At 40.8% G+C, this 21421-nt stretch overlaps 1 protein-coding gene across 1 annotated transcript in view; it reads right to left on the bottom strand.

The window, feature by feature from the left end:
* Window positions 1–1305: 1305 nt before the first annotated feature.
* Window positions 1306–21421, bottom strand: part of wnt4 (wingless-type MMTV integration site family, member 4) — a 56473-nt gene continuing 36357 nt past the window's right edge. Inside the window, exons 2-6 of the mRNA XM_041782876.1 lie at window positions 12477–12558; window positions 10108–10261; window positions 9687–9818; window positions 9211–9353; window positions 1306–6833 (exon numbers count right to left, since the gene is read on the bottom strand). Coding sequence (XP_041638810.1) covers window positions 6363–6833; window positions 9211–9353; window positions 9687–9818; window positions 10108–10261; window positions 12477–12558 — 982 coding nt within the window. The 3' untranslated portion in view covers window positions 1306–6362. The remainder of the gene's footprint in view (window positions 6834–9210; window positions 9354–9686; window positions 9819–10107; window positions 10262–12476; window positions 12559–21421) is intronic.

Here is a 21421-nt window from a genome sequence, read left to right as displayed (position 1 = left end):
AACATTTTTAGTCAGAGTTTTAGTCGATGAAATTAACACTGGGTAACAGAACATTTATTATGGCTCACCCACACAGACACATTGCTCCTGTGAACATTAGCAGCCAGGATCTATGCGCATAAATCTATGAACAGGGCCAGTTATTTTCAACCACATTTTTGAAGACCAACAAGAAACAAAGAATGATAAGGAAGCAGACACATCAGTTAAACTTTGTGTCCAGGAGAGCGAGAATGTTGGCTTTTAAATCCTTTCTTCACAAAAACACTCTTTGTAGACATTTGATGTAAGTCTGGAATTTCTGATATGAGTTGTTTCATTCCCCAAATATTTGCACCGTATTTGTCGCATCTTAATTTCTCCACACACAGACGAAGTGGTAAAGCCCTGATGTCAGCCTCTTGTCTCTGCCACAACCGCAGCTGACCGCAAAAAGCATTAGAGATCTCTGAGTGACTGACTGAGCGACTGCCTTAGTGTACATCTGGCTGTCTGACAGACAGAGCATGCACACAAACACAGACATTCCCAATCAGTGTGGCCACCGCCACCCACCCCATCTGGGCCGTCATGGTGGCTTAATGAAGGACAGATCCCCACGTCGCAGACTAAGAATGGTTTCAGTTACAGTTTCTGCAGAGGGGGAGCAGACTGGAGCGCAAGTCGGAGATATTGCAAAAGAAAGAAAGCTTCAGTGAGGGAGTGCATTATGATATAGATAGAGACAGAAAGAGGGAAAAGCTTGTGCCATGTGGTCTGCATTTTACTGTAATCCCTGTTCTAGCCTGGTGTTCCTGCCTCTTCAGCATAAACCCAATCAGACGCTCCCTGAAACCCGAGTGGCCACTCTGGTTCTTCCCGAAACCAGACTACCTGGTTCCCAGCGCCGCAGGACTCACATCCATTTACCTCAGGTTGATATGCTGTATGCAGCAATATACGGTGCATAAATTATGTTTATAGGTGTCAAGGGTGCAGAGAAGGACCTCAGGGTGTAATGCACCTCACACAAACTGGCTACGCACACACACAAAGAAATGCAGCCTGGTGCACACTGTGGCCAGATAATAACGCAGCTGAAAGACACGGGAAATGGACGATTTTATTGAAATATGTGTGTGTCTGTCAGCAGGCCTGTGTGTGGGAGTGTGTCTCCAGGCTTGGTGGTGGAATAGGATCTGCTCCCTTTCACTTTCCATCTTCCTATCCCGTCATGTTCCTTCTTTCCCTCTGGGCAAAACTTGTTTTTGTGGCATTCTTTCTTTTTCACGCATACAAACACACAGAAATAAGTGACAAAAACAATTATTTTTGACACAGCATATATTCCGTATTAACATACATTCATAGGCAGTATAGTCTTCTTCAGTGTATAAGTCTTTACAGATCTACAGTATGTCTCTATAATGATAGCACATTATTATAGGAAAGCCTGGCTTTATGGTGGAGGTGCAAGACAACAACAGACTCCAGACAGTGGCATGGCAAACTGTGTGCGTGTGAGTTTTAGTGACACAGGGACGACTGGATCTATGGCCAGATGTTTGTTGTTGTGGGGCGAGGGCTCTATGTGCGCTTGGAGAGAAAGTGCTTCAGTCATCATGCATGGTGATCATGCTCGGCAACCCTCTGGTCCACCCCCTTTGTGTGTGAGTGTTTACATTGTGTGTGTTTGCTGGTGCATGCAGGTCTTTGTGTTTACTCAGGTTTGCATCTAAGTAGCATTTGGATGAAGGCAACAGGTAGGAGGGCAGTTTTTTTTTTTTTTTTGTCTTTTTCAAGCGGGGTTGTACAATGTACTTGTCAGAACTAAACAGGAGATACCAATCAGCTTAGCCCCTCTGTTGAGAAAATAAGGGATGACAGGGGCAAAAACTAGGCTGTACATTGCAGCAGATGGGGATTTGCTTCATGTAACGTCACTCATTTTAACATAAAACAAGTCAAAAAGCAATTCTGGGATAAATGCATGCTGTAAGGAAAAAAAATCTCAGTATTTCTGCAAGAAAGCTCCTTCGTTCTGGCACTACTTCTGCAAACCAGTTAGATCCTGTTTACATTTTGCATTGGCAATGTGTTTTAGGGACCAGGTGACAGGCTCTCTTATTGTGGCTTGGTATCCCTGAATGTTATGTGTGGTGATGCAGCTGGCATTATGAATGAATGGCCGTAAACTAGCCATGAGCTAAGAGGCTAGCAGTGCCTATTTAACAGCCTTTTTCCTATTGAATGCATACAAAATATGAATCTTGGGGGGTAATAATTAGACAGAAATGAAAACTCAGTTCAACAGTTATCAATGGGGGAATTATTATGTGGTGTTTATGGACAAAATGGTTCTAAGAGTTGGCTTATTTTATGAGTGATAGGAGCCAACTCCTGTTTAAGATATGACCGGCATATAAAGGCAAAATAATACCAAATTAGAGGCTGTTTGATGGCCAAAAGACTGGCTCTTGTCACTGAGTGTAGACAGATAATCTGAATCTCTTAAAAGAGATGCAAGTCTTATCACTCTGAGTGATGCTGGACGGACATGAATAAAGCTAGGCTTCTCACATGCAAGTGCACCTTACATCTTCTCAATGAATCCAGTTAGGGGTGAATGCATGTGGGACCACCTCTGCATGCAGGCTGAGCTGTCAGATATCAAAAGTATTAAAGTCCCTGTAAAGTGAAATGCAAACTTTGTGTCTTAACCCACTAGATATGCTGGAATATGATGAGTGTGAAAACACTGGGATCTATGTGTAAGTGAATTTTTGATTTAGACCGTTAGAAAGTTGCTCACCTCTTTCCTTGCTGGTTTTATTGGGGCGGGGCAAATATTTGAGCCCATGACATCACCAGTCTTGATGAGGAATTACCCTGCCCCCCAGACTGATGTTAGCTGATGCCACTGTCTTTGTTGAAAGTTAACAGTCAGTTAAATGCTGTGTTTTTGTTCTCTTACAGGTAAATTTCCCAAATCTATCAGCCACGGTGGACTATGAGAGAGATTTGTGCCAGAAAACAGTAAATTTAATCCTCCCCTGACACAGATCCAGGTAGCTGTGCTCTGATCAGAAGCATTTTTAAGAGTGGGCGTGGCTTCAGCTCATTCAACCAATTACTGCCTTATTTTTCATGATTTTGAAGCTTATTTAATAAATTATAGAGATGTTATTTATGACTGAAATTTGGCCCAGTGGTTTATAACAGTGACCTGTCTGGCAACAAACCTACAATAAAGATTTTTCTATAATTTTTTAAGGACTTTAAGGATTATCACTTGCTATGGGGGATATTGTTTGCATCTACAGGCTTCACATTGATAAAAAATAAGCCCAAACTAATGTGTTTTTAAAGGAATGAAATGCAGTTTACTGTTGATACAAGAGGATGCTTTAACAGATCAGGGAACACAGGAACACTTTAGAACATGGAGACTGAACAGGTTTGAATGAGAGTGGGAAAACCTCTAGAGACATCCCAAACTACTAAGTGATGTATTAAGTGTGTTAAAATCTGAATCTGTATTTCAGGACCTTTCTGGATCTGAGGATATCAGGTGCAGCACTCAACATGCAGAGCTCCCTGCTGTACTGAATGCTGATGTTTTATTGGAGCTTCTTTAAACTTTCTCAAATTAGGCTGTAAAAACCAGAGAAGCTGAACATACATAAATAATCTTCAAAGTAAGTTGTTGGTTCTCATAGTTTTTGTTGCATAAGACTAAGGTTGTTGTGTTTTTTTTTTCAATCTGCAATTAATCCCTGAATTTCTGCACTTAATCACAGTTTTAATGTCTAAACCGCTGGCAACAAAAGTGAGTACACCCCTAAGTGACATGTCCAAATTAGGTCCAAAGTTTCAATATTTTGTGTGGCCACTATTATTTTCCAGCACTGCCTTAACCCCCTTGGGCATGGAGTTCACCAGAGCTTCACATGTTGCCACTGGAATCCTCTTCCACTCCTTCATGATGACATCACAGAGCTGGTGGATGTTGGAGACCTTGCGCTCCTCCAGCTTCAGTTTGAAGATGCCCCACAGATGCTCTATAGGGTTTAGGTCTGGAGACGTGCTTGGCCAGTCCATCACCTTTGCCCTCAGCTTCTTCTTCTTCTTCAACCTCTGGATATGACGCTGAGCACATGCACTCAACTTCTTTGGTCAACCATGGTGAGGCCTGTTCTGAGTGGAACCTGTCCTGTTAAACCACTGTATGGTCTTGGCCATCATGCTGCAGCTCAGTTTCAGGGTGTTGGCAATCTTCTTATAGCCTAGGCCATCTTTATGTAGAGCAACAATTCTTTTTTTCAGATCCTCAGAGAGTTCTTTGCCATGAGGTGCCATGTTGAACTTCCAGTGACCAGTATGAGAGTGTGAGAGCGATAACACCAAATTTAACACACCTGCTCCCCATTCACACCAGAGGCCTTGTAACACTAACGAGTCACATGACATCGGGGAGGGAAAATGGCTAATTGGGCCCAATTTGGACATTTTCACTTAGGGGTGTACTCACTTTTGTTGGCAGCAGTTTAGACATTAATGGCTGTATGTTGAGTTATTTTGAGGGGACTGTAAATCTACACTGTTATACAAGCTGTACATTGACTACTTTACATTAGATCAAAGTGTCATTTCTTCAGTGTTGTCCCATGAAAAGATTTACTTAAATATTTGCAGAAATGTGAGGGGTATACTCACTTTTGTGAGCTACTGTATATCGTAGTTAGCCACAAGGGGGCGATTGAGAGATTTTAGCTGAATATGTCTGTGGCTTTCATGTTGTCTGTCACTGGGTGTGACGCTAATATGCTATGTACTAAAAAGGGAAAAATGCAGTTTTCTCAAGAAGGGACTGAAAAATAACAGCCCTTAACATGCATTTTATATGCTAGTAATAGCTTACAGGTGGATTTCCGACAATGATTGAAACATAAAGTCATTCCTTATAAGATTTTTTCGATCTCAGATGAGATTGATGTTGAAGTTATTCTAATAGCTGTAAGGAGTTCATCAAAAACTATATCACAACATGTGTTTTTCCTTTGCACATGTGCTGAATTTGCTAATGTTCTGGGCCCCCAGGCTTCCAGTTTATGATCACCGCTGTAGGCTGTGGTGTGCCAGAGCAAGGCTAAAACAAAGGAGCTTGCTAGCAGAAAAGTAAAAATGCTGTGAATTTCTTTCAGTATAGCATACATCTGACACAAAGGCAGCATGTGGTGCAAACAACTTTAGCCTCGTAACCTAGCTTCAGCGCTGATCAGCATCTCCTGTGTCAAACATACTTCCTATTAAAAATTGAAACCCCACTATGAAAATACTGCAGCATATCTTTGACATGAATGCAGATGTTGTCTGAAGGTTCATAATCTGATGCTCTGAAATGGTAGCCAATCAGCTTAAATCTGTTGAAGACTTTTTTCGATGCAAGCGTTCAGGTTTCTGTTGTAGGTAGCAGCTGTGGACATACAGGTGTGTCTTTTGAAGCAGTGTTTGTTGGGTTTGTGTGTTTGGTGTGTCTGATGCCCATCACCTGCCAGTGCTTGTGGCCTACAGAGAAGACAGGAGGGAGCAGACGGTGGCTTTCACCTGTCCATCATCACCGTCCCTCTGTCTTAAAGGGAGTGAGTGTGTTTGCGTGGAGCAGCATCAGGGCATTGCAGGGGAAAAAATACATGACTCAACAGCAACTGAACCTCAGCGCAACACGGCCACTCAGGAAGCAGATCACAGAAAATCTGTCCGTGACGCGCCCCTCTTTGTTGTTTAAGTCCATCCTCTAACAGACTCTGCGTCTCCCTTTTTGACATTGATCAGTCCAAATGAGTCCCCAAAGCATCAGCAGCAAGGACAGAGGGCAAACATCCCTCCTCTTGACCCCGTCCCAACCCCTTAACCCCACCCGCCATCTGCCCACCCATGGGTCCAGTTAGTCCCTTATTATCTCCACTCATCTGTTCCTTCTTCTCGGTCCACCCCTATCAATCTCCTCAGTCTCAACAAATAAGTTAAACATTACAAAAATAAGCAATGACAAAGCAAATATGAGAGTGAGGGAGGGAGGGAGGGAGAAAGTGAAGGATGCTCTCTACTTGAGAAGAAACAATCTCCCTCTGTAGCTTTGTAGGAAATCCCATGCATAATCTACTGATATCCAAGATGGTGGCTGAGGGTGAAGAGCATGATATTCAACTCTCAGCCACTCAGCGTGTTTCCTTTGACCAGTAGTAGAAGAGTGGGGGTGGTTTCAAACAGGAGAAGAGGGAACTTCACACTTCTCCTTGCTCCCTTTCATGTTAGCAACTCAGAGGAGTGTGGGGCGTTTGTTTTGTTCATCAGCATGCCCTCTGCGCCTCCAGTTCCCATCATCGGCAAGTGTGCATCTCCACCATTTTTCGGCACTGTTTGCATTTGACATAACAACACCAGTGGAACTTACAACTGCACCTGTCCACAACCTCCACCTCTTGTGTCTGGAAACCCCGGCCACAGCACATCAGCTCGCAGCCGTCGATGGCCTTTGACGTTCTGTTACACTGGCGACCCACTGTGCCAAGCACCCCTGGCGTTCGTGGGTCATAGTCGCAGAAATCCGGACTTGGGTCCAAGTAGACAAGATCTTCATCTGTGTGAGGCTTGAACTGGGAGTTTCTCGGTACGAGGACTTTGGTGGAGCCCACCTTGCGTTGTTCCACCTCTGTGGCGCCATCAAACTTCTCCTTGATGATGTTCCCAACTTTACGGAAAGGAGGCATGGCTTTCCAGCAGGTCTTTACCTCGCAGGAGCCTGATACACCATGGCATTTGCACTCCACACGCATGTGAGACAGAATAGCCTGCAGAGATGACAAAGAATGTTGGGTAAAGAAGTGGCATGGAATAATGGTTTCACAGAGAATACCATCTATAAACAAACTTTTAGCGTCACCTATCAGTCAAGCATTGTCTCCTTGTGCTAACATTTAAAACTACATGAAAACTCACTTTCACCACAGCAAAAGAGGACACTCATTTGATGGTCTAGAGCGTATAGTCTATGGCACTTGGCGATATTCATTTAATAAAAGCTAGCATTGGTTTATGCAGGACAAGGTAGTCATACACCCAGCCATAAGCAGCTGACGGCTTGCTGATCCCAATTATTGCTTCCCAGCTTCCACAGCCAATCACAGCTCTGTCTCGCAGCACGGCGGTGTGTTTAAATACAACATATTTCTCAGTAATCCCTGCTTGAATTAATGCTGATGCACCACACTGCTGCTGCTGGCAAAGCTTCACCTCCTCCACCCAAGCCTCCTCCATTATAGCAAAAAGGTTGTCGCACCCTTATATTCAGATTCATGCTACTATGGATTAATTTGTTTTTGAACACAGAGCGCAAAGAAATTAAGTATCTTGACAATATGGGAGTTTTTGTAGTAACATGAATCAAACCAAGCAGAGCGTCATCTTTTATTCAATTTAGGAACCTAGCATGTATGCTGGATACTGCAGATACTGCAGATATGAGTTTTTATACTGCATTTTGTGTCTGTGTGACCTTGCAAGGCAGATGGATACACCCGTTTCCATGTTTCTCACTGGCGAATCCATCTTGCAAAGCTCTTGTCTGAACCATTTGGGCCCGGTTAGAAAGTGACAGGACCAATCAGCATCGAGGGGCAGTACTTTCAGGCATGGCAGAGTCGTGATGCAAGCAAGCGGCAACAAGAGGCTGGTGCAATTATGGCATAAGAGATTAGCATGGATGCTGCTGAAGCGTCAGTTTTACCAGAAATTGACATTTCTTTTTTTTAATATAAGAATCAAGAACAGCAGTGAGTTGTTTTCTTTCCAAAAACAACAAAAGGTGTGTACTGACATGTCTACAGCCACTATGGTTCAGGTTATGCAATTCTCTTTGGAGTTTACTCCTTCTGTAGTGACTACGTCACGTGTTTTGTCGCTCTGACTGGCCCATAGAGATGTGACGGACAGAATGTTCATCCAGTCACCCTCCGAGTTTTTTTTTCAAAGCCTCATCCCTTTCGCAAACACTGTATATGAGAGGTTTTCCAGATGGATGTGTGAAACAAATCCACCTGACGTGCCAGGTTAGTGACTTTGTGTTTTGGACAGGAAAACATATAGCTTCAAAAGCTTCCTCCATCTTTGACCTATCTATGGTCTATATCAGTACTGCACTGAAAAATAACTGTGCAGAAGGTGTGTTTTTGTGCATCCTATGCTAGTGCAACGAGCTCTACAAGTGCACTGCTAACTTGCCAATATATACAGTATGTCCATCTTCCAGTGAATAATCATTATCGTACTATACCCACAGACTGTAGACTCTAGACCAGGTTTTAGGTGGTCTAAGGTGCAACTATTTCCTTTCTTTTAGATGCCATTTTACCACACATTATTCTGTCATTTAACTGTTTAAGTATGTGTGTATCTTTCTACTTAACTATAACTTCTTTTGGGAACATTTGGGGACATTTTAGTTGGGGCCTTGCTGCTGAGGTTCTCTCCAGTGACTTCTTTGGTCAACCAAAATCTATTGTAATGCAATTTTATTCATTCTTTGCCTCTTTTTTACATTCAAAATACAAACCTGGATAATAAAAGTAATTTTTGAAGTAAAATTCACACTTACTGCCCTCCTGTAATGGCAATCTTTGAGCATTAGGCTTTAGGCAATGGCTTACCTTTGCTTTTTTGTTAAACCACACATAGAGCTGGGAAATTCAGCTGTGTATGTACCTTTGCAGCTATACATAACAAGCAGAGTTGGTTAAGGAATATCCTGTAATTCTTGCCGCCATAGTTAGAAGAATGAATGAAAAGAGGTGGTACATCTTCTGCTTTAGGGGTCCCTGAGATTGTCTGATGGATGTTCCATATCATAATGAACAAGCAAAAGTCTTTTTACAGCTGAGTGAGCTGACATGGAAGATTAGACAATGTGCTGGTTGTTGAACTTCTGTGCTGCGTTGGTAACACAAATACATCTGATTAGAGAGCCTTAGTTAACCCCAAAGTCTAAGCAAAACATACAACTAGGACCAACATAAGAACTGTTTTCATTGATAAGATGAGTAAAATGACATTGCTATGGATACGGAACTCATAATGAAGGAATTTAAAGTTGCTTAAGTATATCTCAACTACAGTATGATGCTTCAGAGCCAATGTGTTCATTTGAATTTTACAACAAGAGTGGAGAGTTACCTTTCTTCCAGCCTCGTTGTTGTGCAGGTTCATGAGAGCCCGACTGGAGGACTGGCCTTTACTCCTCTCTCTCACATCCACAAAGGACTGAGAAAAAGCCACTCCATATGCAATGTTATCACTGCAGCCAGACCACTGGAACCCTATGACAAGATTGAAGATACAGAGAGGAAGTGACTATCTGTTGGTGCTGTCATCACCCTTTAAATGTTGGGTGTTAGATGCAACACTTAAATTCAGTTTCTGCATGGTGGTTTCTTTGGTGTTTTGTTCTGATAGCAGTAACTTTTGAAGAGACTTTGGTAGTGTAAAAATGCTACAACAGCTTCATGTCTTTCCTTTATAAATCACAGTAAACAATCTAAATGTTGAATTATGCACTCTGAAAGTTGAGACATGAAAATGTCGAGGAGCAGTTGGATCATGTGTGCTGATGTGCTGCATGTGTTTGTGTGCTACAGAACAGTGAGACCTACCCTCTGGACTGACTCCATGTACATTGTGGTCACAGCCACATTTTTCCAGCTCTCCACTGCTGCAGGCCCTTGTGACCGCAAACGCCACACTGGCTGCTGAGATGGCATACACAAAGGCTGCCTCACGAGTGCCTAACACCCACACAAACACACACAGTCATATTGTTTCATTAGGTAACTGAGAAGAGCTTCTTATTCTGAATGGCAAAGAACATTAGATATACAGATAAAGAAAGAATTAAACAGCAGGAGCCAAAACAAATCCAGACATATCCAAGAATGTTAAATTATTTTAAGATAATAATCACCAACCCAATTTTAGAATAAAGAAGTATTAGAACGATCGTTTCACTGTTAAGCTGTCTGTCATCTTGTCTTGCAGGTTGTTGGTGCCAGTAAACAATCAGAAGTCAAATCTTACCCTGGGTGACCACTTTGCCAAACACAGGCATGGTCTCCAGAGTGGAGCAGTTCCATCTACGGTTACGAAACTGGAACTGGCACTCGTCTATAGCCAGCTGGGCTCCTCGACGCACAGCATCCATCACCTCCACACTGCGCTTACAGATCTGAACCTGGAGCAGAGACACGAAGAAGCCATGTCAGCCACAAACACAGAACACATGATAACAAAATACTACTTTTCATTTTCTAGTGAGTTGGGTCTCGACTTGGGGTTTGACAGCTGACAGAGAGTGGCTGAGGAAATCTCATCCTATTGTTAAGGGAGCTTAGAAAGAAAATTTGTCTTCTGCTGCTGAAGGGCCTTGATGAGAAACCCATCATCGCTGTGTACAAATGTAAAAATATTGTAGATCAGTGGTTCTCAACTGGTCATGACTAAAAGCTGGTTGCAGAGCCTTTTTCAATGGGTGCTTGGTGTGCTTAGTAAAAAATAGTGTCAAAAATTTACAGAAATTTTGGCCCAGTTTCCATGAAGGCGTTAGTGGTGGCTCCTGTGGCTAAAGCAGTTATGAACCACTGCTTTAGAAAGTACAGTGTTTTTTTGTTTTTTTTTTGTCAGCATACGTGTGTGTAGGTGTTTTCTGTAAGGATTTTATTAATAAAAATATATTCTATGTAAATTTTGGACAGCAATGCACCTCTTTTTTGCATTTGGGTTCTTGGGAGTCCGCTTTCTTAGGGCGCATCCACACCAGAGCTGTTTGGTCCTCTTTAAACAAACTCTGGTCCATTTTCCCAGATAGTCCAGTTCATTTAGAGTTGGTATGAAAGCTCACACGAACTCTGATGTAGACCAAACAAGTGAACCCTTTCCGCTTAAAAATGGGGGGTCTCGGTTTGCTTCCAAATGAACCCTGGTGTGGTTTGTTTGAGGTGTGAAAACAAAGCAGACCATCTTGTGAACCAAAGGCAGGAAGTGGCATAAAGCTTCATGATATACAGATTTATATGTGATTTAATACACTCAAATACATGTTGGTACCTGGCTTGGCGTCTGTGTAGTCATAGCAACACGTCAAAGTCTCTCGCCCACATGTTGGCTCGCCTTTTTATTCTGTGCTGATTTGTTCGTCTCATGTAAAGAACGACATGCTGGACAGCTCACCACCTCGCTGGATGCTCATAATGCCCCAATGCAAAAGCAGAAACCCCAAGACAGTGTGAATTCTGTGTTTTTCATTGTTTATGTGGAAAAAAAAACAGACCGGCTGAAGGAGACAGATTTCCTGTTTCTCTCCTTCTACGTCTCATTGTCCTCTTCCCCGCTGTTTGTTTGGGATGACAGCACCAACAGCGTATGGTTTGGTTCGCTTGACTAAAGGAAAAATGAATGCCAACCAATCTATAGCTCCAAACTTCAGCTCCAAAACGAACCGTGTCCCTAGGCACATGTAGTGGCGGCTCCATGCAAAAAGGTTTCAAACATTAATTTTATGTGTCTGATTAAATCTCTTCTGTTAGGTTTTGCTAGGAAATACTTAAGTCAACTGAGGTACCTTCTTGTGGAAAAATGCATTTTGGGGAAAAAATGTCTTTTAACTCACACAAAGGGCTCACTGTTTTATACTGTGTTTCTTTTCAATCCATATTTTCCTTGAAAGAGTGAGCTGGTTTTCTTTCTTCACTAATTTCTCCATCAGACAAGAAGTTCTTGTTGTTCTCCATTGTTATGTCAAAAAAATCTTAAACTTTAAAAAGATCATCTCATAGAGAGTCAGACAGCAGACTGGCAAGCAAATGCTTTCACCTGAGACTGCTCATTAAGCGTGCCCTATATTTATTTCAAGAATTTGGCCACAAACCAAAGAGTTAACTAAATTCTATTTTAACATTATGATGCAAATGTCAAGAGATTTCCAAAGGTACATCAAATCACAGAAATGTGCACGTGTATCTCTGCCAAATGTTGTTGCAGTCAGTCTGATCGATGTGTGGATGTTTTCTAAAGACACACATCAGGACACAGGATGGAGAGACAAGGTTAAATCTAAGTCAGGAAGCTTTATCCTCTGGATAATGAAAATATCAGTACTAAATGTTTTGTGAAGTGTTAGGGATATTGCCTCTATTTTAAAAAAAATTATACGTTGCTCTTTCTGATCAATGCTTTAAAGATTTTTCACAAGTCTTAATGGGACTTTGAAAGGGCTTTTGAATCTTTCAAATCTACACAAAAAATCTCTTCAGGGTGTAAATCTCTGGTCTTGAAACAGGCACCTCAGAGTGAAACCATTAATCGGCAACAGATCGGGAACAAAGAGGTGATTTTGGAGCTTCAACGTTTCTGTCATCATGTCATAAATGTAAGCAGGTGTAGGCTTGTACCTGTCGTTGGATTAGACCTCGTAATCTCTCACACGTCTCCTCATCCCTGATACTCCCCACTGAAGACAGCTTGGCCAGGTACCTGAAGAGAAAAAAGAAAGAAAAAAAATACATTTAGTGTGTGTTTGGTGGCCTAAAAGGTGTAAAGGTTGGAGAAGGAAGAGCAAGAAGACATATCTTCACTCCTGACACTCGGATTCAATAGGATGCCCATAAACAATTAGTTAAGACTTCTCAATGAAAAGATTTACCCCTTAAAGCCTATTTTATCATATTTTATACAGACACTTCAATGTGATCAATACACTTAAAAATGTTTTGAGTACAATCTGATAAATGATTACAAAAAAATACCCAAAAGTGGATTATCAGTTGCCAAAAACGCCTAATGAATCAAATGTGATACAAAAAAAGTTTATTTAAAATTTTAAGGTAATTTTTCTTTTTCAGGATTTCAGTATAAAGTAAAATAAAAATGTCAGTTCCAAAAAATTAGAATTTTCTGGCTATTATTTGAGTAATCTGGCTTGACTTTTATCAAACGCGAAGTCTGCATACACTTTTAAAAAACAGTAATAATGAACATATGCTAACAGATGCAAAACCATTTATACATGGCTGTATGTGCTGCACGGCGGCACAGGGGTTAGCGCTGTTGCCTCACAGCAAGAAGGTCCCTGGTTCAGGGCCTTTCTGTGTGGACTTTATATGTTCTCTCAGTGCACGCCTGGGTTCTCTCTGGGTACTCCGGCTTCCTCCCACCACCAAAAACATGCTTGTAAGGTGAACTCTTACTCTAAATTCACCGTAGGTGTGAGTGTGAGCATGCCTGGTTGTCTGTCACTCTATGGCAGCCTTGTGATTGACTGGCCACCACCCCACCTCTCGCCCAATTACAGTTAGGATAGGCTACAGTCCCCCCCCCGCAACCCCCAACGGGATAAGCGGTATAGAAAATTGATAGATAGGTGTATGTATTCAGGTTTGGGTTGAAATGAGTAGCCGACATTCATAGGTCAAGTTATAAAATAATGGAAACTTTGCAAAATGAACAAACCTCTTCAAGTTCACAAGTTTTACCTTAAAAAAGTTTTTAGCTTAGGTCTTGAGAGAAGTCCACATTTTGACCAAAAAACAACAACTTTTAAATGTAAAAGTGAAAACAGATTTCTACAAAGTAATGTCATTTAGATTTAAAAAAAATATGCAAGGTAAAATAACTAACTATATAAATATTCACCCCCCTTGTAGCATTAAGACACCTGTGTCTGAAAGGTTCAGTCAACAGTTAATCAGTATTCCTGGCTACCATTACACCATGAAGACAAAAGAACACTTCAAGTAACTCAAAGAAAAGAAGCATAAATCAGGATAACTACAAAAAATCACCAAGAGGCCACACCTATGACTACTCTGAAGGAGTTCCAAGCTTCAACAGCTGAGATGGGAGAGACTCTGCAGACAACAACTGTTGGCTGGGTTCTTCACCAGTCAAAGCTTTGTGGGAGAGTGGCGGGGAGAAAGACAGGGACTAGAGTTCAGCAAAAGGCATGTGGGCTCTTTGGTCTGATGAGACCAATATGGAGCTTTTTGGCAATCAGACAAGACACCAAACACTGCACGTCATCACAAACACTCCATCCCCACTATGAAACACAGTGGTGGCAGCATCATGCTGTGGGGATGCTTCTCAGCAGCCAGTCCTGGAAGGCTTGTAAAAGAACTGTGGCTTGAGAGAAGATTTATTTCCCAGTAAGATAATAATCTGAATTTTACAGCAAAAGCTGAACAGAAATGGTTCAAAGACAACAAGGTGAATGTTCTGGAGGGGCCAAATCAAAGCCCAGACCTTGATCCAATAGAATTTGTACCTTGACTTGAAAAGGGCTGTTCACACCTGATCCCTGTGCAACCTAACAGAGCTTGAGCGGTTTGTCAAGGAAGAATGGAGTAAACTTACAGAGTCCAGATGTGCAAGCCTGGTTGAGACCTATCCACTCAGACTCAGAGCTGTGATTGCAGCCAAAGGTGTCAAAAAAGTCAAAATTTTGATAATGACCATAATTGACTTATAAAATCAATAAAGGGTAGAACATCCAAGGGCCTGCATATGTTTTAAAGGCACTGTGTCTACAATAAATAATCAGATATTTTCTATTTGCCATGCAGATGTTGTGCATCTCTTCATTTAATGCTCTTCTTAAAAGTAAAGCTGAATACATTCAGTAGAAACATTTCAGTGATGTAGAGCTGGAGAACAGAAAGTTGTTTTCCCATGACGTTGTGGGAATGTTTTGGATGAATGTCTGGTTGTGAGGACTCAGAGAGGAGGGAGAGCGGCTTATCATGCACAGCACCTTCAGGCCAGACGGGTCAGGGAGATACACCACACACACAACATACAATCTGAGATGTGAGAAAAAATGGCAGTGGTCCTGATGCCCTGACCCTCACACATCCAGCTCACCTCACTGGGACAGCTGGGATCGCAGTCCCCTATCTGCAGTCCAGCTGCACCTGACAGAAATAGGTTTTCTCATGAGTTGGCAGTGAGTCTCTCACAGAGGGAGCAGCCCTGATTATGTACCGTCTACTCCACTCACTCTCTAATCATTCAGACTCATGTTGAGTCTAAAAATCTTTTTTGTTACTACAAACATGGGAGAGCTCTGCAGATGAGAGAAGAAGGAACACATTTCTGGGACTGTTAAATGAAACAACAAATCAGATTTTCTTTATTTTTTGTTTCTAATGTTTTACACTTTTTTTCAGGAGCCTTATGCCAAATTAAATAAGATAAGCTGAGATATAGTCCTATCTATAACCTCTGCATAAACACATTTAGAGGTTGTCTCTATTATATATCTACTAGAGGTGTAACGGCACAGAAATATTTCGGTTGGGTACGTCGGTTTTGAAGTCACCATTCGGTATGTTTTTGGTACGGTGATTGGAGCGAATAAATAAGATGTATTTATTGATTTTTTTTAAAAAATTTAATCATATTAAAATAAACAGGCTGAATAAATTACATTTAAATTATTAATAATGCAGCAACCTCCTTCCAAAAGTTCTTCAACAATTAAAAATATTAATAAATGAATACATATTTGAATTACTAGGTTATTTTAATTGACATATTTATACACATTATTTAAACATTAAAATTTCCCAGCCAACCTAAAGGCATCATCATACAACCACAAGTTAGCTTGTTAAGTATGCTAATTAGCGTCTATCCTGCTGATTTTAACGTGGACTTCAGCACTGGATTACTTTTTTAACCAGTGGGACCTACGACAAAGTTTGAGAACTTTTCACAGCTCATCTTGGCGGATAAAGAGGTTAGAGCCGTGTAAAATCTGAGGATAACTTCACCTATGACGCAGCTGCAGACATGATGGAGTCTCCTCTCCCCCTCCTCCGAGGCTGACAGTTGAAGGTAGAATTAATTTGATTCACAAAACCAGAGCACCAGTGTTATAATAAGAAAGATCTTAAATCATATGAAATTCCTCCTTGTTACAGTGACGTTCTTGTTTGAGTGGTGCTTTTTAAAATGCTTTGATTGGTCCGCTGGACGTTTGCTGTGGTTGTGTGGTTGCCAGGACAGTGTGGCAGTGAGTTGTTCTCTGGTTTTCTGTCGGTGTATGAGCTTTGTTCCACATGTATCTGTTCAGTACAAGTCTGTACTGTACTGAGGGGCCTGTACCGAATCGGTACAATGCGAATACAAGTACGAATACACCCCTAATATCTACATGTTTTTATGGTGTCTGCTAGAGGTGCACCAAATCCCGATCTAACTTTGTTTTTTGATATTTTTCTCCTGGTCTGACCTGCTGATAAGTTTGACTACTGACTTCTTCCTTAAGAACTTTCACCGACTGATGTCAGTCAAAGTTTGTAAGACAGAATTCAGATGATGGCTAAGGATGCCTTGTTTTTAATGGATGGTTAATTTAAAGTTCATAATCAAACATTGTCACAAATCTTCAGAACTGCACCAGGTCACATGACCATCTCTCATTCAAAGTCAGACTAATCTCCACAAGAATATTCTCCTTTATTCCCTGTATCTGTTAGTTTCATCATCTATGTAGGCACAGTTTTTATATTTGTTGAGTAAAACAAAGATGCAACCTCTGCAGCTCTTTTCTTTTGGGCTCCTGCAGAAATGATAGAATCCCAATTACTAAAAAGTTGGGGTGCTACATAAAATATAAATAAAATCAGAAGCCAATGATTGGCAGATCTCATAGACTGTTTATTTTTTATCCACAAACAACATATCAGATTTTGAAACTATGACATTTTTTCAATTTCATGAAAAACATTAGCTTATTTTGAATTTGATTGGCAGCAACACATCCCAAAAAAGAAGGAACAGGGCAACAAAAGGCTGGAAAAGTAAGTGGCACTACTAAAAAGAAAGCTGGAGGATAATTTTGCTCTAATTATGTTAATTGGCTGGCTAATTTTAATAGTAATAGTAATATAAATGTTGTCTTTCATATATATATATATATATACACACATCTGCAAGGACTCTCATGGCAAACGAAAGTTCAGGTGCTGAACTGACCTGTCTGCAGCCTAGACCTCTCACCAATAGAAAACACTTGGTGGATCATAAAATGCAATATCCAGCAAGGAAGACTCAGTACTATTGAGCAGCTAGAATCTTATCAGACAAGAATAGGACAACATTCCTCTCCCAATATTCCAAAAACTGGTCTCCTCACTTCCTGGACATTTACAGACTGTTGTTAAAAGAAGAGGGGATGTTACACAATGGTAAACACGGCCCTGTCCCTACTTTTTTGAGATGCTGGCTGCCATCACATTCAAATGAGGTCGTATTTTTCATGAAAGGGTAAAATGTCTCAGTTTTTACATATGATATGTTGTTTATGTTCTATATTTATTTTAGTATGGGTTTCATTACATTTGAAATTTATTTACATTTTACAGTGCATCCTGACTTTTTGTAACCTTGCAAAGCAGATGGATTCGCCAGTTTCCGTGTTTCTCGCTGGTGAATCCATCTTGCAAAACTCCCATCTGAACCGTTTGAGCACGGTTAGAAAATGACAGGACCAATCAGCGGCGAGGGGCAGTACTTTCAGGCGCGGTGGAGTCGTGATGTAAGCAAGCAGCAACAAGAGGCCGGTGCAGTTATGGTGGAAGACATTAGTGTGGATGCTGCTAAAGCGCCAGTTTTGTCAGAACTTGATGACATTTCTTCATCAAAGAAGAACAGAGAACAGCAGTGAGTTGTGATCTTTTTAAAAATGACAAAAGTCGTGTACTGACATGTCTAGTCGTTATGGTTCGCATTACCTCGGTTGCAGCTACATCACGTGTTTTGTTGCTCTGATTGACCCCGTAAAGATGTGACAGACAGAGCGTTCATCCAATCACACTGACTTTTTCAAATCCTCTGCCCTTTCCCAAACGCTTAGTATTGAAGGTTGTGGCGTGTCAGGTTAAACTTCTTGGCCACTGGGGTTGTACTTTTAAAAACAAACTTAAATCTGTGCTACGTCACATGATTATCTCTTATTTAACTCAGTATAATTCCCACCAAATCATTTTGTATCACAGCTTTTATTCCAGATAACTTGAACCTTTTATTTTATTATGATTATAGTGTTTTTATATTTAGGTAAAACAATAAAATGTAAAAAAGATCAGTTAACAATACATTAATTTAATATCTATGTTTAGTTTACACTTATTTTGAACACTGCCTTTAGACCAAACTGTATAATTTAACTTGTGAAGAAATCAAATCATAGAAGCATTTAGATAGAGAAGTTCACTACTTCAATCTCTTAAGCTCTGCTCTCTCCAACTCTTGCAGGAATGATTATTATCATTAGGTTATCATTTACAGCATCTCATTTGTCTGACTCTCACTGCCTGAGTGAATGATGTTTGCTGTTACAACAGGTTTTTATCATGTTTTATATCTTTTCTTGTTAATGTTAATCGATTATTTTCCTGGAAAGTGATTTATCCGTCCGCAGCTATTTCACTCTCACATGCTTTAATCATTTAAGTGTTCAATCATAGCCAAAAAACATGATCAGAATATTGATTACACTCTATTCCACAGCGCTGAAATTCCCAGCTCAGGAAAAACAGACAGTTGGAGTATGCACAGGCAGCCTGGACACGAGTGCTTTCAGGCAGAGATGTAACCCAAGGCAGGTGCAGGGAAACCATTAGTAAAAGCTTTTTCTACAAATGGAAACCTCAGCTGTAGACATGTTAGCTTGTGCATGTGTGGCTGTAACATATGTGTAGAATTCTGTCCATACTGGGAGAGCAGATCTGTTTGTTTCTCTTCTTTTTCACTGTATAGTGGCAAGAAATGGCTCATGTGCAGGTGTCTGGGGTTTGCAAGGGAAAAAGAGGGTTATGTCAAGGAGGCCAAGAAGGTTGAAAGTTGGCTGATTCTCCTTGGAGGACTGTTATTGTCTGTCAGGTGTCCCAGACTTTTTGTCCCAAATGTGTAGGCTTCATTCGCCAGTTGAAATGGTTAAACTGTGTTGTAGAGGTATTTCTCTCTGTTGGGAGTGAAACTAAATAACAGTAGGTGGCTCGCTTTGCTGTCAAAAAGCAAAGAGCCAGGTGAATTTTTAACCTCTTCAGTTCTGTCTTCATGCTAAGCTAGGCTAACCAGACTCCAGCTCTGTACTTAAATCTATTTGCCATTTATCTTCCAAATTCCTTCACAGAATAAAAAAATCAGTGTTTTCCTTTAAAATTGAAAAAATCATTTCAGTTGAGGAATTGCCATTCAAAAAACTCACCCAAATTACTGTCAAAAAGATTTTTTAAAGGGAAAATAATCCATAAGACAATCGTGATACCTATTTTAGTATGAAGAAATAAATAGATCCACCTTTTTGCAGACTTCCTCAAACATAAATAGAGCTTGAATATCAAAATGACCCTTTAGAAAGGCAAATTCCAACCAAATTGAGCCTAAGGCCATCGTTCAGCACAAGCAGACATGCTTTTCCTTAAGGTTTCTCAAGCTTGTTTTATGAGTCTTGGGTTATGAGTTCCCAAGACCACACATACCTCTGTAAATCCCTGTTAGCCTGTCTCAATCATGCTGTGGCACACATCCAGACTGCACCGAGTTATTCTGCTGTCAGGTTATTGACAAAGCTATTGCACAACACAAATTAATGCTACCAATGTTTTGCAAAAGGCATCCTCAATATTTATCTCATTTAGTATGGATTAGCCTTTAGCTGCACTGCAAGTCCTGAAATCCTGCAGAGCATGGGTGGTAAAAAGGATGATAACAGTGGGTTAGTGTCATGTGCATTATATTTATTCATCTTTGGAAATGTGGCAGTATAATTAGTTTATCATCCTCCCAGCAGTCAAGCAGCTCCTTGTCTATATTCACCCTCTCATCTCCTCCTCTCAACAGTCAACGTAATCTCTCACTGTCTCTTTGATGGTCGTATTTTTCTCTTCCAGTGTCACAGTGTCAGTATTTAGCACTCATCACGGCGATAACCCTGCTCTCTGCCACTCCAGCACATCTCAGCCACATCCGCTCACATTCACCAGCAGGGCTGACATCATTCTCTCTCAGGGTTGACTCACATGCACCAGCAAGGCCCCAATATTTCATGGAAACCTTCAGCACCTTACTGACCTTTTGCAGTCAAAGCCATGACATCACCCACTATGGATGGATGGAGGAAGTTCAATATGTATCACATTGCTATAGAATATGCTATGGTTAAGTCATAAACTTATAGAAGATGTGTGCTGACTCTAGACTCTCATGTGCTAAACACTGCCTGATCAACAGGAGACTACTGAATGCTACCTCCTGAGGTACCATGGTGGCGGTGTGTACTGACGCGGCAGCCCGCGCTTCATCACTAGCAGCAAAACAAAGGCCTACACTTGTACCAGAAGACTGTTCATAAGAGACTGCTTCTTTGACTACTGCAGAGTAACAGCCATGCACATTCAAGAATAGTCATGTGGAGACAAGGCCGCCAATAAGGAGGGATAAAGGGGGAGGTTTCTGGGACCCAGTCAAACTGGGGGCCCATGGAGGTCAGCAAAGACATGGTCCACTGTGAAGTTAAGCTGTGATATCCATATTTTAAATTTGACCTGAATAATAACCACTTTTATTGAAGAAACAAATATCTCTCTTTTTATTTGCAAATAGCCTGCTTAAAGTGAAATGACTTCTGTTAAATACATATTTTGAATGGGTGAAAAATTGCTTAAATCAGTGAATAATGGCCACAAAAAAAAAAAAAAAAAAAGGTGGAAAAGATGTTAAAATTGGATTTTTAAAGAAAATAAATGGGTTAAAAGTCGCAAAAATTAGATAAAAGTGGCCAGAAAATAATCAAAAATTGATTAAGTTGGCAGGAATGGGCACAAAAAGTGGTAAAAGTGGATTTAAAGTGGCTGAAATGGCTTTTAAATACAAAAAAACTGAGGGAAATTATTTGGACAGGGATGAAAAGTTGATATAAACTGGCAAAAATGGGATAGCTGTGGTTAAAAAGGTCAAAAAGGGGTGTAAAAAGTGGTTAATAGTGGCAATAATGAGGCAAAAAGTGACAAGAATTGGCTTAGAAGTGATTAAAACAGGCAGAAAAAAGTGGTAAAAAGGGTACAAAATTGACACAAATGGATTTTAAGTGGCAAAATTGCGCTAAAATTGGCAAAATTGGTGTAAAAAGTGATGAAAAAGGGTTAACATTAGGTAAAATTGGTGTAAAGTGGCAACAGTGTATTTTAAAAAATATTCTTAGCTTTTTTTAAGGCATTGGGTAACCCCCTCTCAGTGTCTCCCCCCAATGGGGTCCCGACCCCAAGGTTGAGAACCACTGCCATATACGGGGTGGACCTGATATCTGACTCTGGTAAGACTAGAGGCGGTT

Source organism: Cheilinus undulatus, linkage group 3 (assembly GCF_018320785.1).
Source record: "Cheilinus undulatus linkage group 3, ASM1832078v1, whole genome shotgun sequence".
In the NCBI taxonomy this organism is placed as follows: Eukaryota; Metazoa; Chordata; class Actinopteri; order Labriformes; family Labridae; genus Cheilinus; species Cheilinus undulatus.
Note: the sequence above shows the minus strand (reverse complement) of the source record. Positions and strands in the feature narration are given on the sequence as shown.